General features: G+C 35.8%; 2 protein-coding genes across 3 annotated transcripts in view; one reads left to right on the forward strand and one right to left on the reverse strand.

Annotated features, from left to right (window-relative positions):
• HDGFL3 (HDGF like 3) overlaps window positions 1-6,442 on the forward strand; it is an 86,549-nt gene extending 80,107 nt beyond the window's left edge. The window contains exon 6 of the mRNA XM_069098713.1: window positions 3,235-6,442. Coding sequence (XP_068954814.1) covers window positions 3,235-3,240 — 6 coding nt within the window. The 3' untranslated portion in view covers window positions 3,241-6,442. The remainder of the gene's footprint in view (window positions 1-3,234) is intronic.
• The window catches only part of TM6SF1 (transmembrane 6 superfamily member 1), a 42,783-nt gene continuing 30,284 nt past the window's right edge, over window positions 5,635-18,133 (reverse strand). For both annotated transcript variants that reach the window (XM_069098711.1, XM_069098712.1), the window contains one exon: window positions 5,635-6,227. In XM_069098711.1, the coding sequence (XP_068954812.1) occupies window positions 6,036-6,227 (192 nt within the window). In that variant the 3' untranslated portion in view covers window positions 5,635-6,035. The remainder of the gene's footprint in view (window positions 6,228-18,133) is intronic.

Consider the following 18,133-nt stretch of genomic DNA (forward strand, 5'->3'; position numbering starts at 1 on the left):
GCTTCCTGTAGAAGATGGAATTTTAGCTGGAACTTGCAAGAAGCCAGGGGAGTCAGGAAGCAGAGATGAGGAGGGAGAGAATTCCAGACATGGAAGACCACTGGGGAAATGGTTGGTTTGGGGAGATGGAATGTCATGTTCAAGGTATAGCAAAGAGGATACCTCACCTAAATCGAATATTTCCTTAGAAGGCCATAGGAAAATATGATTCCATGTTAAATGTTAACACACAGCTTTCTTTGTGTCTGTGTCCATACACTTTTTTGCTCTTCTCACAAAGGTTGTCTCAGAAGTTATTATTAAGTAAGTTCACTTCGGTTGATTAATAATTGATAATTATCTTAAGTCCTACTCCCCAGTGCCCCATCATGTCATGGAGGTGGCCCTGGATTCTGGGAGGTTATGTCAGCAAAGCCCAACTTCTGACAGATTCTCCTGTTCCGTAATGGCTTCAAAGAGAGTACTGGTGATGGACCCTGTCAGCTTTCCAAGAACCAGCCTAGATAAGGTAATGAGAAAGGCCTATCACCAGTACTCTAGCCACCAGGGGATGAATTTTTGCCATGGCAATGCAATTATTTTCATGATGGTCTATATATGTATATACACATATATATAACACATATGTCTCCTTCCTTGAAAAAAGAAAATTTGGTAGTCATATCCTCCCAAAGGAAAAACTTCCAAAGTACCTGGAAGCCTAATCTTATCGCTAGTGTTTTTGTTTATTAATAAATAAGTTGTCTGTATCATGAAAAATCACAGACTATGGGGCTATTATTTAATAATAGATGCACCCTCTGTGGCCCTAAGGGGAAAAGAAATTTCATAACTTTCCCCCTCTGTTCCTAAGGTTATTTTCAAACTGAAGGATTTCATAGGCTGTAGCTACATGTATCTCATGTAATGAAAAGCTGATATAATTATGCAAGTAAATGTTTTTTGGCAAAAGGTTGGTGATTGAATTAGCCACCTAATTACCTGAGCTCTTCAAAGTCACCCGGCTAGTAAATGTGTCAAGTGTCTGAGGCCGGATTTGAACTCAGGTTCTCCTGACTCCAGGGCTGGTGCTCTATTCACTGTGCCACCTAGCCACCTCAGAGATCATATTTCTACTAATGATGGGAAAAATATTCATTTGGGGGAAATATAACCCCTCTCTACAAAAGGTTCTGGAGTGGCTATGTGGCATAGTGAATTGAGCCTTGGCCCTGGAGTCAGGAGGACCAGAGTTTAAATTCGGCCTCAGACACTTAACATTTACTAGCTGTGTGACCTTGGGCAAGTCACTTAACCCCAATTGCCCTGCCTTCCCCCCTCCAAAAAGCAAAAAAAAAAAAAGCTTCTATTCTGATACAATTAGGGAAGAATATATCAGGAAATTATTCTGATTTTATTAAAATGGCATAAATTAAAGTTATTGGGCAAAAAAATGAAAGGATCAAAAATATTTCTCTTATAAGAAGTTGATTTCTATGGGGCTGCTAGGTGGCACAGTGAATAGAGCACCAGCCCCAGAGTCAGGAGGACCTGGGTTCAAGTCCGGCCTCAGACACTTAACACAAAAACTAGCTGTGTGACCTTGGGCAAGTCACTTAACCCCAATTGCCCTCCAAAAAAAAAAAAGTTGATTTCTAAAAATAGTTCTTAATAAGTTCTTAAATAGTTCTTAATAAGTTCTTAAATAGTTCTTAATAAGTTCTTAAAAGTTTATGTTGTGGATTTCTGTGCTTCCCCCTCCCAATTCTTCTTTATTAATTCTATTTTAAAGAGCAAGATATTTGTATTTCGATAACCTCAGCTTTTTTCTCCTGTTTCTCAAAACTACATGTTATAAATTTTAGTGATTGTCAAGATTAATGTGTATGTCCTTCAACTCATTCTCTTTCTCACAGAACCTTCCCCTCTTCCAAACTTCCCTATTACTGTTGAGGATACCACTGTCCTCTTTCACCCAGGCTTGCAAACTGAGTGTTATCTTCAGCTCCTTCCGACACACCTCACATATTCAGCCCATTGCCAAATCTTGTTTCTACCTTTATATCTCTCAGGTGTGTTTCTCTATCTCCACCTACACAGCCGCAACCATAGTTCCAACTCTCACTGGCTTAGCTGGCCAGAAGTCTCTCTCCCACCTTTTCATTCTTCTTACTTTTGTCTCCCTCCATGCATTCTGTGATCCAGCAGTGTAGGCCTACCTACAGTTCCTTGAACATGACATGTCATCTCCAGCCTTCATGACTTTGAACTGGCTCCTCCCTCCCAGCAGGAAGTCTCTGATCCCCTCACCTCTACATTGTAGTTGCCCTGACTTCTTTTCAGACTCAGCTCAAATCTCATCTGTAGTGGTTTCCGCAGCTTCTAAAGCCTCAGACTACCTTCCAGTCTCGTTCTCCGAATATATGTATTTGTGTGCACACATGTTTATGTATATTCATATGTATATATATACATACATATTCACATGTGTGTACATACATATATGCATCTTTCTGGTATGCACCTAATTATTTACATGCTGTCTCCCCCATTAGAATGTAAGCTCCTTGAGGGCAGGGACTTTTTGACTTCTTTTGTATCCCCAATGCTTAGCACAGTTTGGCACAGAGTAAGAACCTAATAAAGCCTTGTTTGTTGTGAACTGGCCATTTTGGACATCTCACCTTTCTTGTTGACACTTCTTATCCTGGAATGCTTTTGTACCAGAGAATGTCAGTTTCTGTTTACTGTGAAGCCCGACAAATAATTAGAAAGTTCCAGAATTTTTTAATTACCTTAATTCACTGTTCAATTTAATTATCCTGTATTAAGTACCTACTTTGAACAAGATACTGGGAGTAGAAAGACAAAAATCAAACTGATTTTGCCCTCAAGAAGCTTAATTACACTGTTGTCTGAGTGCTAGTCCAAATTGTAATCAAATTTTTTTTCCTTTGAATAGAGACCTTCCTAATATTTCTTTATGTATTCCTAAACTTGTACTGATCTGTGTGTATGTACAAATAGATATGTGTTCATATGTATGTGTGTATATATATTGATATCTATATATAGACATATATATGAAGATACTCCACACAAGCTGTTTCCTCTTAATTTGTGAATATTACAGTTTTAAGTATAAACAGAATCTAAAAAGTCAGGCTTAAATACAGTATTTAGAATCTCACTTTTGTATCACAACAAATTAAACCCTTATAGCTACCTAATGGTTCGTTTTCTTCTTTTTTACAGACTTAACCAACATAATGAATACTGAATAATAAGGGAAACCACAAGAAGGTTACATGTTTGATTGTCTCGGGTTTGATATGAATCAACACATACTCATTGTTACCATCAGTAGAGTCCCAGTTTGTATGCACATTATACACATTCCTCTCTGTTGTGTTTGCAAAAAATAAGACATTTTAGTTTTTTCTAAGGGTTATCATTTCACTTTCTCATTTGGCTGCATGAAGTTGCCCTTACCACAGACTGATGATGGTGATGATGAAGATTCTTACACCAAGTTGTACATCTGGATATGTTTTACCAGTAGAAAGGGCAGTTGTTATCATCCTCCTCTTAGCTCTACCCCGCCCTCTCCCACCACTAAATGAAATTCAAATCAGCAGTTTTACAAAAGAGCCCAAGAACATAAAGTTTAGGAGTGATATTTCCCTTTCGTGAGGGAATTTGGGGGTTCCTAGAGACAGAATTGTAAATTACCACAATGCCATTCTTTGTTATTTGATTGACTGAAAATGAAAGCAAAATTGTTCTTGATTCATGAGGCCATGTGCAGAACATTCAATAATGTTGTAAAATACCTATTCCTTATTAGAAATAGCTAGCTGAGAGCTAATACTTCTTTTTAAAAAAAAATCACGTTGTTATGTACACAAATTCACTTAGTTTCTCTGTGTGATGTTAGTAAGTCTTTTGTGTTCCTTTAGATTAAGACAAGGACTTTTTTTTCCAATACCAATACGACTTGAACTAATTACTCATGTACCAGATACCTTTCATTTTTAAGCCTATTTATGATACAGCAGCCCTATGGGAAACCAAAACAAATCACAGACTTTAAAATACTGCAAAGGCTTAAAGGAACTTATTCTTCTCTTTTCTTTTGGAAATAGAGCTAGACTAGTTAATAATCATTCCAGAACCATTATGTGTACATTATTGTTGCAATTGTGATAATAGAAAATTTTATTTATTTTTATGCCAGCTAATATTGTGAGAACATATTTAGTCGGTTTGGTTTTATCAATCCTTGTTATGCTTGTCCTTGGAACATCTTTCGCGTATTCAAGGTTTGTAGTTGAAAAGTTTACTGTAAAAAAAAAAATCAAAAACAAAAAAAAATGTATTGTTTTTACAGAATAAATTTATTGGAATGTGTATTGGGAGTAAGATTTGAGGTTGTAAAGCAACTAAGCTAGTGTCATTTGGCTTCATACATGTAATAATGTGAGGTATTAATGTAACTCAAGTATTAAAGCAAAATATTGTTAACAAGAAGTTGACAATAGAACTAAGTGCAGGTGAGGTTTTTTGTATGTTTTCTGGGTAATAGGGCTATTAATTTACTTAAAACATATTCAGATTAGTTTTGAAAATACTGAAAAAAAATGGATGCATGACCTGCATGTGAAAGATATTGCCACAGCAAATGCACTCTTAGTTTCCTATGTCTGTCACTACATATGTGCTCTGATTGGATGCTGTTTTCTTTTGGGTTTTCTTATCCTGCTTAAGAGGCTGGAGGGTGGTTTTGGAAGGGTGAGGAAGGTGGTTATGTAAAGAAGAGAGTTAAAGGAAGGAGAAATACCAATGGTACATCAGGGACACAGTAGTGATGGTGGGGACTAGGAGGTATGATGTAATCATTAACCAGACACTTAAATGGAGATTCTTTACCATATTTTGGTCTAGATCCTTTTTCTCATTACTAAAAAATTGGACTTCTTCATTAGGTTCACATATACACTTTAGGAATATAGAACAGAAAAGAGTTCAGAGGAAGTAGGTAAGGAAAGTATCTCAAGTTTCTTTAAGAGCCCTTTATCACTTACCACTTTTAATTAAGATTCATTAAAAATTAAAATCCATTAGAAATGTCACTTCATTATTGGAAATGCTCACACTGGACATAAATGTATAGATAATAATTGTCATAAGAAATACAAACTAAGAAATTTAAAAAGAAACAACGGTGAGTACTATAGACAAGAGACCATGTTTGGCAGAAATACATAAAATACTTGCAATAAAACTTAAGAGATTTTCTTTTCACAAGATAGACCAAAACATTTTATTTCAATTACAAATATACATTGGAATACAGTAGGAGAACTTCTCATTACAAATGAAAATATAGACATTCTATAAAGGGAAGGAATTTAGCAAGTCCTTCTGGGGGTAATTTTTTCCAAACAAAAACATTAACAAAAGCATTATAAAGAGTAGTATCCTTATAATTTAGAAAACATTGTTTAAAACACCATTTTTTAGAAGGAAATGTTTTGCATTTCACATTGAGATTGATATTAGAAAATACAAGCCTGATTGTTTATTTTCCCCCCTCAAATATATGTTTGTTATGAGGAGACCCTCTTTCATCAGTGATAAATATATACAGATCACTTTTGTTCCAATATAGGTTTATTTTTGATTCAGTGAAGTTTAACATTAAGTTCAATTTCAATACTAGTAACTGTTGACATTTCAATAATTACATTTGTGCAAATAATGAAATAATGTAATTACTGAGCAGTTGGAAATGCCAAAAAGTTTATTCACAAATTATTTAGAAAACATTTAAAAATCTTTCAGTTTAAACATTTTTTTCTAGACAAGTTGGTTTTCACTTTTCAAAAAAGAACAAATTTATCTACAAATGTTATAGTACAATTTATACATACAGTGTAGAGCAATAAAATTGTGTGTATTCTAATAATACACTTTGAGGGAGATCTTAGATCAGTATTCCAGTTATAACAAAAGCCAGTAACCTAGATACAAAAAAAAAAAATGTGATGTGATTTTTATTCCTCTTTCTCATGTGTGTTTGTTTTCATGAAAAACTCTGGTTTGTAGAGGCATCGATAGGCCAGCAACTGAGGAAGAATTCCATAAATTATGTTTAATACTAGGAAAAACGTTTTAGCGTCCTCAGGGACTCTGTAGACAAAAGGAGTTCTGGCATGAAGAGAAGCACCAATGTGGGAAAACTGAGCCTGTTGCACATAAAACAAAAATCGGTCAGCAGGAAGTTTGCTTTCAGATGAGGCATAACTATGTAAAAATGGTTCAGTATTACTGTATACATGTGCCCTTATAAGCAGTCTTACACTCAGACATCTCACTTTATAAAGGTTCATGGTCTTTAGAATTTCACTGACTTTGGGGTCTTTCTTGATGTAACAGTCCAAATAAATTGTACCATCCTTGACATGGTTAGAGTGTGGTAGCTGTGTTTTTGAACCCATTCAATGCTCTATACTAAACTCTACTAATGGCTTAATTATTCCCCATATTAGCATAAAATTCTTCACTAAATCACAAGTTTTGCGATGGTGTACATTTTGTAGACACTAAGTAGGCACTTAATTGTCATTCACCGATTAAATTTTCAGCAGATTCCAGAAAAAGGAAAGCTAAGTAAATGGATTTTCCCCCTATACAAATAGCTAATCAAAGATATAAGCAAGAGACACAGAGGAGCCTTCTTTTGTTTTGTCTACATCTGTTACCTAGTCTTTCAAGCATCTCATTTATATTAATGAGCATATGTAGCAATTAACAATCTTATTATATTTTTTTATTTATGTTTGCAATGTAAGGAATTTGGGAGCTTATGTTGTACCTTAAAGGCAATAATTGGGAAAAACTATCAGGGGTTCTTTCCAGTTTGGAAAATATGAACACAGGCTATCTCTTCAGGTCAAAGTATATCATTCTGCCTATTAATGTTTTGCCAGAACGGCATGGATTATGGAAAAAGAAAAAGGAAGTGCCCCTGTCTTTGTTCTATTGCATTCCAGACACAGCGCATTTGAAATAAAAAGAAATTACTTGAACTTTCAAGATATCATTCATGAACATGTCAGAAAAAAATACGTTAGAAAAATGTTTATTTTAATTAGGAAGTGAAATAGCATAATAAGAATATGAAAAATGAAGAAATTAAATTGTAATTTATGATTTCAAAGTAAGAACAAGGTAGACAAAGACAACACATTTTTACCATAAAGCTTGCCCTGACAGGGCCAAAAAGTCATAGAAAAACCACTTTTAGCACAGCGAATTTCTGTTTTATTTCCATGAAGTAGCTTACATATAATTTGCTCTATTTATATAACAAGTATAACAGTATTAGCGTCTGACTTTAGCGTGAAAACTATTTTTGGATCTCAGTTTTCTTGTCTATAAAATAGAGGGGTTGGACTAGATGCTCTTTCAAGTTCCCTATAGTTCTAAAATTCTACAACTATGAAATGGAAAAATAAAAATGCTTATTTATCAGCCAACATATTTATCAATGAGCATGTGACAAATATTTTAAGAAAATAGATTTTTACTGCTGGGTTGGGGTTTTTTTGTTGTCACTGCTATTTTATGGAGACAAAAGTAAGTGTACCATATGATACCATGAATCATTATTAGGTTTATAGTCAAACTAGTGACCCTCTTACACACAGTAAGTTTCAAAGGCACTAGGAAGCCTGCTTATCTCAAACACAACCTCTCTGACTCACTGGCCAACGCCTGAAATTTCACCATAAGAGCTACCTTGAAATTCTGGGAGGGATGACATTTTAAGCTGTTATGGTAAACATACCTCAATTTCCTAAAAGTTGTTTTTTCTGGGTGGGAGAGATCATGAGGACACTAGAGTTTCAAGGCTGGTGCAGGGGGAGAGATGGGAGAACAGTCTCTACTAAGAGTAAAAGACAAGTAAATGGTGGTGTTTCTAGAGACACCAAACTAAAATATTCAAATTTAGTTCTTTCTATCTTTACCGACATTTTTCCATCTCACAAAATAATGGAATTTGAAAAAAAAAATTAGGCAGGTTTTGAAAGTATTAGAAATAAGAGGTAGCAGGGGCGGCCAGGTAGCACAGCGAGTAAGAGCACCGGCTCCAGTGTTGAGAACACCTGGAGATCGAATCCCGGGCTCAGACACTTAGCACCCACCCAGAAACACCTGGCCGTGTAATCTTGAGCAAGTTACTTAACCCCAATTGCTTAGGGGTGGCCAGGTGGCTCAGCGAGTAAGAGCATCGGCTCCAGTGTCGGGATGACCTGGATCAAATCCGGGCTCAGATACTCAGCACCACACCCAGAAATAATAACTGGCTGTGTAACCTTGAGAGCAAGTTACTTAACCCCAATTGCTTTAAAAAAAAAAAAAAAAGAAGAAGAAGAAATAAGAGGTAGCAGAGATATCATGCAACAGTGTTAAGATATGTAGGGAAACCCTAGGAACATTTTCTAAGTTTTTCCCTGCACTGTTCAAATGCAATTAGTACCTCATTTTCATGAACACCAAATCCACAGCAACATACAAAATAGTTCATGTGTCTAGATTAGATTGTAAGCCATCTGGGCAGGTACTATGTCTAATGTTCTGTATAGTGCCTAGCGCATTGTTGGTGCTCAATAAATGTTAAATAATGGCTTTGCAATTGTCAAAATACAAAACCATTCTAGGAAATATTTGTAATCTTTTTTATACCTAAATTAGTATACTTTTCATAATTTGACCGACCCAAAAATATGAATTATGAAGTTTCTAATCATAAATTTTCTTGTTAAAACAGAGTAAGATCATCAGACCAATTTAAGCAGTCTATTTAATTAATGCATTGTTAATGAACTGATAACTAATAGACAAAGACAGTACAACTATATCCCACAATATATTGGTATCCTTCTAGAAGATCCCAAGTCATATGGCTAAAGTAAAGAATTACTTATAGTCCCATGCCAAAATCTCTGAAGGGTTACAGGGATATACAGGCCACAAAGAAACTTAAATCTCAAATTTGGGGGGCTTTAGGGAATATTCCCTTATATTGATGGTTACAGAGATCTCTAACATACTTTAAGTCTGTAAAAGGACTCTGTTGCAAATATGGAATCAGTAATTTTAACATCCCTAATGATTACAGGCACCCTATCACAGTGTAGCTCTGAAGCTGCAATCAGAAGCCTGGCTTTGGATCCTGGTTCTACCACTTTCTGTCTTGTGACACTGGCCATAGTATTGAACCTCACCAGATGCCTCAGTTTCTTCACCTGTAAATGGAGGGAGTTGGGTTGTCTCTAACTCTAAATCTTAAGACAACAGGTTCTTGTCTAGGTGGGACTTGACCTCTGGTCTTCTTTTCCCCTATAATCTTTTAGTTACCATAGAGTTTGACTTTTTTTTTTATTTTATACTGGATAAAAGTATGGAAGAAAAAAAATGAATGAAGTTCTCAAAGCTCATATCTATATAACAAAATCTACCTTCTTCCAATAAACAGCCTGGACCAGTGATCCTGAAAATCCACAGCTATTTGCAGAATACACAGCTTAATGAGCTTTATGCTCTATTTCAGTCTGTAGGTCTGTCCAAAACCATGCAATGGGAGGCTAGGTGGCGCAGTGAATAGAGCACTGGCCCTAGGGTCAGGAGGACCTAAATTCAAATCTGGCCTCAGACACTTGACACATTTACTAGCCATGTGACCTTGGGCAAGTCACTTAACCCCAACTGCCCTGCCTTCCCCCCTCCAAAAAGCAAAAACAAAACAAAACAGGCAAAAGGTAACACTACAAATTTGGGTGATCATACAGCTAATCTGATCATTATGGGGCTTGCTTCTCATTGAGAATTTTAAAATCTTTTTTATCCTCAGTGAGTGGATGATACTTCAATACATTTGAGGAGATGCACCTGTTTCAATGCCAGAAACAAATTCCATGTGCTCAATTAAAAAATCCAACTCTTGATTATTGATATTAAAAACAAATGAACAAAAAAACCAAAAACTTAACTTTTGGGGTTTTTTTTTCTGATCTTTTGCCCATTCCCCATTGTTATGTCTGGTGAAAAAAAAAATCAAAAGGAAAGACTGAAATGACCACCATGCTAATGAAAAATTGACTATGGTTTTTTCCCCTCCTTTTTTAGGTGGCATAGTAGATAGAATGCTGGGCTTGGAGTCAGGTACATATGAGTTCAAATCCAGCTTCAGCTATTTATTAGCTGTGTGACCTTGGCAAGTTACTTAGCCTGTCTGACGGTTTCCTCATCTGTAAAATGGGGATAACAATAACACCTATTTCCCAGAGTTATTGTGAGGATATGAAAGTATAAAAAGTTTTCCGTATATTAAAGCATTATGTAAATGCTAGCTATCATTATTATTGTTTTTAATATCTTTAAGCTTACCAGTTCTTTATTCAAGTATTCTTTAAACTTTCAGAAACACCATTTACAAAAAGAAAAAAGATGAAGAAGAAATATAAAGCACACTAACCAAGTTCTTACCCTCAATCTCACAGTTATATATAGTAGCAACATCCTAGGTCAACTCTGTAGGCAAATAGTCATCCAAAATATTACAATATCGTTTTTTAAAATAAATTAGACTGTGAGTAGTCAGGGAAAATTTGAAGTATTTTTATTTGGAAAGGAAGAGGAAAGAACTACATGAAATAATTAGGTTCCTGGGCCTGCTTCTGCTTTGAGTAATAAAGGTGATTTGGTTGTAGGATTGGGAGAAAATTAATAAACAATATAACTGCAGTGATGTGAAAGATGTGAGCAGATTAACTAGTCAACCTTAGGTGCTCCACTAAAGTCATTGTACTCTTTTCTAATTTCTTTAAAAAATCATGTGCACAAATTATTTTTCACAGCTATCAAGTTAATTGATTTCACAGGTAGAATAAGGATTTTCAGTATCTGAACTGTATAACTAAAAATAGGACTGGTTTCTAGTCTGGATTGTGGATAAAATGATTGGCTGCTTTTAATATTTATTTAATTATCTAAGGACATTTTCACTGGAAAGCAACAGAAAATATCAACTTTTGCTGATTTTTTAAAAATTACATAAATACCTACAAAACGATCCATTAGTCAGTCACCAAGCAGGCTGGAATGTTTATCAATCAGATTTGGAGAAACTTCACTCCTAAAGTAAGAAAATAGCTGTTTGTTTGGAATCCACAGTTGTGAAAAGAAAAGGATTCCCTAAAATTATTGCCTAGGGTAATTTTTATCTTGGTTTAATTTTGTTGGTTCAAGTTTTATTTGGTTTGTCCTAGGGTGGCTTTTTTTCTCCTGATATTTCACAATGATACCACTTTCTGTTACTATTTGAATATCAGTTCCCTATCCAACCCACATGTCAACCATCTGTCTATTCTAAATTCTAAAACACAGTTGTGCAAACTTTGGCCTAGTAAAGGTTGCCCTCTGGCATCTTTCTCGTGCTTTCCTTTGCTCTAAATGTTACCACTCTTTCCAGTGTCTGTGCTTCAGTTATAGAGATCTAGGTCAGTGGTAATGTTTCAGTGAAAGGAAACACTTGGAAATTTCACCAAACATTTATTAAGCACCTACTATGTATGAGGCATCAGGCTATGTGTTGAGGGAGCAAGACACAGAAACCTTAAAGAGGAGGAAGCATTATAATTTCAACTTGAAAAGGTAACAATATACTGTACAACCAGAGTAAGCAACAGGCAAAGATATAAAGATAACTCACATTTTAATATAAAAATAACCCACAGCCTACTTAACTTTCATCCTTTGATTATGCCTCATGGAAAAAGCCAAGTGGAACCACCATACTATATTAAATGCTATTGCTTTTAGTTTTCTCAGGGACAAAAATCGGTTCTTTAGATTTGTATTCTACTAAAAACCTTGAATATATTTAAAGAATTAACTTCTAAGTGCCTAGTCTTGGAACTTTCAGACGAAAAGACTTTGAAAAGGTGCCTTTAACATAGAATCACATTGTCTCAGAATTGACACTTCAGAAGCCTGATTCATCCATGAACAGGAATCCACAGGAGTGTATAATAGAGTCAAACAAGCTCTCCTATAAGTGGGAACCCACTAATTCCTCAAGGTAACTCATTCCACTTTCAGAGAGTGCTTATGATTAGAAAGCTTTTCCTTACATCAAGCCTCAGTTTGCTTATCTACAACTTTTATCCACTGCTCCTACACCTCTGAGGTCAAACAAAACAAATGTATTGCTTCTGTTCCACAGAAGGTCTCTGAATACTTGGAAAGTTATCACTTCCTCCTCCCTAAGTCTTCTATTAACCAACCATTCCTAAAGTTCCTTCAATTTCCTCTTGTATCATATGAACTCAGTGCCCTTTATCAATATGCATTATATGTAATACACATTCATTCATTCGTTTACTTATGCTGGTTATTCTCCTCTAGATGATTTTCAGCCTCTCAATGTCCTTCCATGCTCAGGACTGAACCCAGTATTCCAGATCTATTCTTACCAGGCCAGAATGCAAATGAACCAGCCTCACCTGCCTACCATTGGCCAGTATCCCTTTATTAACTGAAGGCCAAAATCATGTCAGCATTCCTGTCTATTATATCACACTGTTAACTCACTTAAAGTGTACAGAATTTGGGTAAAAGCCTCCTATCCTTTTGTAGACCAAGTGCTGCCTGGCTGTGCTTCTCCCATTTTATAATGTATGACACTGACCTTTTAAATCCAATTGTAAAGCTTTGTGTTTATTCACTTTATATTGCCTTTGTATTTTCCCCAGTGTTCTTCCTGTGACAGTGACCTGTCAAGGTCTTTCTGAATTTTGACTCTTATGATTCAGTGTGTGAGTTATACTTCCCAACACTGTGTCCTCAGGAAATTTGATAAACTTACTACCTGTGACATCACTGAAGTCGCTGATAAAAATGATGAATGGTGCAGGGCCAAGCACAGACACCTGGGACATTTCCACATTGCCATGAAAATAGTAATGACTACTTTTTGGTTACAGACACTCAACCAGTTGTGATGCCACCTAATTGTACGATTTTGTCTAGCACACGTGTCACCCATGTTGGCCACAGGCATAATAGAAAAGGTTCTGTCAAATGTATAACTACAATCTAGATAAATTATGTATATATGTTCACTTTGCTATTCTACAAAAAAGCAATTGAAACTAGACTGTTCTTGATAAAGTCATGCTGGTTTATTTGTGATCACCACCTTTGCTAAATCTTCATTAACCATCCTTTTCCTGTCTCTTATTGGTTGTGTGGCCCCAGGCAAGTCACTTAACTGCTATCTGCCTCAGTTTCCTTAACTGCAAAATGGGGATGATAACTGTACTTCCCTCGAATTGTTGTTGTGAGGATCAAATGAGATAATATTTTCAAAGTGCTCAGCATAGTTCTTGGCATTTAGTAGGTTCTACATAAATGTTTATTTCCTTCCCTTCCCCTTTTAATAATCCACCTAAGAATTTCTGCTAGAAATCAAAATCAAACTCACTGGTCTTAGTTTGTCAACTTTACTTTCTTGCACCTCTTCCCCACCCCCACCCCAAATTCTTTTAATTTTGTACATCTACCATTCTCTAAATCTGCAGTGTACTTTCTAATCTCTGTGGTCTTTCAGCTATCAGCAACTGTGGCTCATTCAGTACTCACATTCTTCAGTTCTTCAGGACCTGAAAATGTAGTTCACCTTGGCAGTGTGATTTAACCTCATCAAAGGCAGCCTGGTATTCTCTTACTATCACCTTATTTGGCTCGGGGCATTAACTCCCTACTAGCCTTTTTTGTTCTGTCCTTTCCAATCTAACAATCATTTTCTTTGGCAGAGAAAGCAAGAAAATTAATTGATTGATCAACTTTGCATCCTTTCTATTGACAGTTGTCTTCCTTCTATCCCCAGTGGGCAGCAGGCTGTCTTTTCTTTGATTCTCCTTTCCCCAGGTTAACTAACAAAACTTTCTATCCTTAGCTCTTCCTCACTAACCTCAACCCATTCTAAATCTTAGCACCCTTCACACCATTCTTAAATGATATCATATATTCATGTTCTCTTTTTGTTACCAAACCTTGCTTCTATGTGATTTTTTTTAAAAAATAAATGTTGATTGGTGTCTAATATGCACTCACATACATATCTTTAAAAACAAAAATAAAACACCTTTTTTTCTTTGTTTTCAAAATTTCATTCCTGAAAACTTTCCTACCTCTCCTGGGATGACAACCTGTACAAAATTTTCATCTATGGGGCCATGAGGTTCTACCAGTCCTCCAAAATCTTCTTTTATAAAATCTAGAGCAGATGTAAAATTACTCCATTTAACTTCTTTTTCTATCTGGACTTCTAAAATAGAATAGTCATTCTTCTCAAAGTTCTCCTCATTTCTACCCCAGAAACCAGTTCAGTTAGTGAAAATTAGGTCTCAACTAGAAATTCCTGTTTTGGGCTCACTTTTCCACAATTAAAAGGGTGAAACCATCAGTAAGACATGTCAGAAAATGATGAGTTGCTCTGCTTTTGGCTGAGAGTTCCAGTAGATTCCAGATAGTTTAGTCTCTTGTCACCATTTTATCATGCCTGCAATCTTTTCCCCAAACTCTCGATCCATTTCCCCTTTCTGTTTAAGTGGTCTATAGTTAGGATCCAATGAAAAATCTTATTTCTATTGCACCTCCACTAATCTTCACCTAATTTTTCAAATTTTCCTGAATTTTTCAAAATATCATCAATATACAATGATATTCTCTACCCCTATTCCCCCCCAAAACCACTTTCCCTAATTTTTTTCTATTAAATTAGATTTACCCTTTCAGTGCTATATTATAATTAAGTTCAGTGACCCATAAGGTAAAACTTGCATTTTAAGATCTCTATTAAATTTTGTTATTCCTATTTAGTGCACTTGTGCATAAATATATGAAGGTGTGGATTTAATTATTGGTCCATTCTTGAATTTTGTCTCCTGTAGAATAGGTGTTTTGTTCAGTCATTTTTCAGTCAAATCCAACTCTTCGTGACTAAATTTGGGGCTTTCTTGGTAATACTAGAGTGGCCTGCCATTTCCCACTCCAGTGGATGACTCCCAATAATGAAACAGATGACTCTACTGCTATTCTTCCGACTATTGATAGGTATACATAAGCAACTTTCTCTTTCTTCCTTCCTTTTCAGTTTAACTTCATTTTTTGCTTCAAACTGATTTGTAAGATTCCAGACAAGTATATTCTTTGCCAATCTTTGTTAGCTGCTCTTCATCCCTGACCAGTACCTTTTAAATCCTGTGTTTTAAGCCACAATAACCCAAGTGAAGGTCTAATTTTTAAAATTTATTTTAAGTACTTAAAACTTGGTTGTTTTAAAAAAATTTTTTTCCAACTTCAGGATAAAACAAAACAAGTGGAGAGAAATCTAATGAAGGAAAGCTTTGTAATGGATGTTCCTTTTTCTGTTATTAGTGGTCTGCCAGAGCCAACTTGTTTCTGGGTGGTGGATGAAAGAATCAGATAAAACTAGTCAATGACTAAAAATTAACTTCTTAAGTAAGCAGGTTCACCAACTGAAATTTTCTTTTATGAAATTGGCACTTATTTGACTCCTTCCTTTCCTTTTAAATAGTGTTTGTTCTAGTCTCCCTAGTTCAGTGTTTAGATAGCTGAACAAGTCTATGAAGAAGACCAAATGCCTATTAGATTGAGAAAAGTTCTCCTATCTAATTCAAAGGGAAAGAAATTTCTACTGATCCTTGTCTACGGTAAAATATTTCATGTAGTTATTTGCATATCACCATAGAAATTCAATTAATACTACAGTCATGAAAATCTCTATCAATAGCAGTGGGGCCACCACATTTGGACATCATAGCCCTCAATGTGCCATATGAAAGAGAAATGACACTAAAGAAACCAAAGATAGAAAGAGCAGCTGAATTTTACCAAGTATAAACAGATGTAGCACATGTAAATACAAGGGTAGGCCATGCTGGAGGCAAACATTGTGAAGGCATTAAGAGATTGCTTCTCCAAGTATCTAAAAGAAGGGAGAATATCAAAGGCCTGGAAAATATCTAGGACCCTATTATTACTAAAAATTTTTAAAAAGATGAACAATGAAAGTTGATAACTGGAGGTCTGCCAATTACTGCTGAAATGTATGCCAACTTTCTCATCTCTACAAAATGCCCATCTTTGTCCATCAAGACCATCCCTTATAAGAAAACCAGGTAAGACTTTCACCACAATATTCTAAAGCCAACCATATCTTTTACAGTCACAAGTGACTTAAAGGTGTAGAGAATGTAAGATTATACTGCATTTACTGTTTGTTAATATAACATTGTCAGGTGTTTCCCATGCACATGTCAAGATCATTCGAGTATCTTGAAAGATATAACAGAGATGACTATGTTTAAAGATCTCTGGTTATCAAAATCAAGTGAGGCATAAGCCAGGCGGATAGTCATATTTGCCAAAGGTGTCTGCTACAGTCTTGGAGGATGATCAGTACAGAGTCCCTTTAAATGGTGAGGCCCTCTAGATGCTTTTGTTTGGGGATAACATTGTGCTGATTGCATTAAACCCCAGAATATTGTGAGATACATAATCACTCTAATGAGTTTCGCAAAGAAAAATCAATTGCATAAAGGATGCATACTGTTCAGAGTATGATATACAGCTCATTGATCTGCATAATTCATAGATCTGGGCAGACACAGGGAATGGAGCCTGACCTGAACCCAGAGGTGAATAAAAGGAGCAAAACAGGCAGGATTGGTTTGGAGGAATTACATTGGTGGTAGATAGGAACATAGTGGGCACGACTAAGCTGGGACATTTTACCAATGAAGGACGTCATCAGAGACTTCTGACCAGAAAATGAGGTGGGTAGGTCATGCAGCAAGACCAAAAGTGGATGGGGCATATGCTCCCATTAGTCATTTTAAGAGATCTAAAGGCTTCAGAATGTTGAGTACTCCTAATTTAGGCTCTATGGGAGGACCTGGAAAAGAGTCATACAGAAAGAGAAGGAACAGATGGGTTATGATCTGTACCTTTGGAGGAAGTATCTATATCAATGAGTTACCAGACCTATAAAAGTATCAATGCTTTTCACTTTTTAAAAAAGGCACTGAGAAGTATTCATTCCTGTATTCAAAAATGCATAATGTGGAGGCAAAAAATAGAAACTATGAAATAATAAAAGCATATTGTTCTTTGGAAAGATTCCAAAAACACTTCATATTTTGCTTTATAATTTTTGAAATTAGGAAGCTGTTGTGTCCAAAATTATACCTATAATATTGTAGAAAAGTACTCTATATTGTACAGACATTGGAAGCCTCAATTTATAGACTAGGAACCAAGACACAAATTATGCATCAAATCCAGACTCACAGAATATCTGGTGAAGCTGAAAACAAAACCTAGATTTCTCAGTCTAGAGCTCTTTTTTATGGCAATTCAGATGCCAGGAGGAAACAGGTTCACAGGAGCCTTTATTGTTTGACATCTGACAGCATCATTCACTACTTGAAATAGATTTTATAACAAATTATATGCCATGGCTTTGATTTGATTCTGTAACATCTTACAGCAAACCTGAATTGATTTGTCCAGCATGTCCCATTTTTTAAAGGAGGCATTGAATACATGTTTATGAGAGCTGCTGTTGAATTAATTTTTTGACACACCACAGCAACACAAGGAAGCGAAAATAAATGAGGATATAAAGTTGTCTGAAAGCATCCAACAAATATAATAATAATGTCCTATAACCAGTCAGGTCTCAGGCCAAACTGTTGGAGAGAAAAAAAGGGCCAAGACAACCAGTGCACTGGAGCAGCAGCCAGCTGCTGATGGGATATGATTTCAGGGCACTGGGAAAGTTCCTCTGCCAAAACAGTGACTTGATCCTGAAAATTCCATAATTAGCAATTCCCTCCATTGTCCTCAGTTAAAATTGAAATACCTCCAGAAGAAGCAACACGTTATACTGAAAAAGAGTGCGCTGATTTGATCCTTTACTGAAAACAGGTTTTGATGAGGAAAGTGTCAAGAAGTGCTCTGTGCTCTGGGGTGGGGACAAAGTAGAATCAAAAAGAAA

The sequence above is a fragment of the Petaurus breviceps genome, unplaced genomic scaffold, assembly GCF_028583685.1.
Source record: "Petaurus breviceps papuanus isolate PSGF00001 unplaced genomic scaffold, PetGlider_PUasm1.0 37, whole genome shotgun sequence".
Classification (NCBI taxonomy): Eukaryota; Metazoa; Chordata; class Mammalia; order Diprotodontia; family Petauridae; genus Petaurus; species Petaurus breviceps.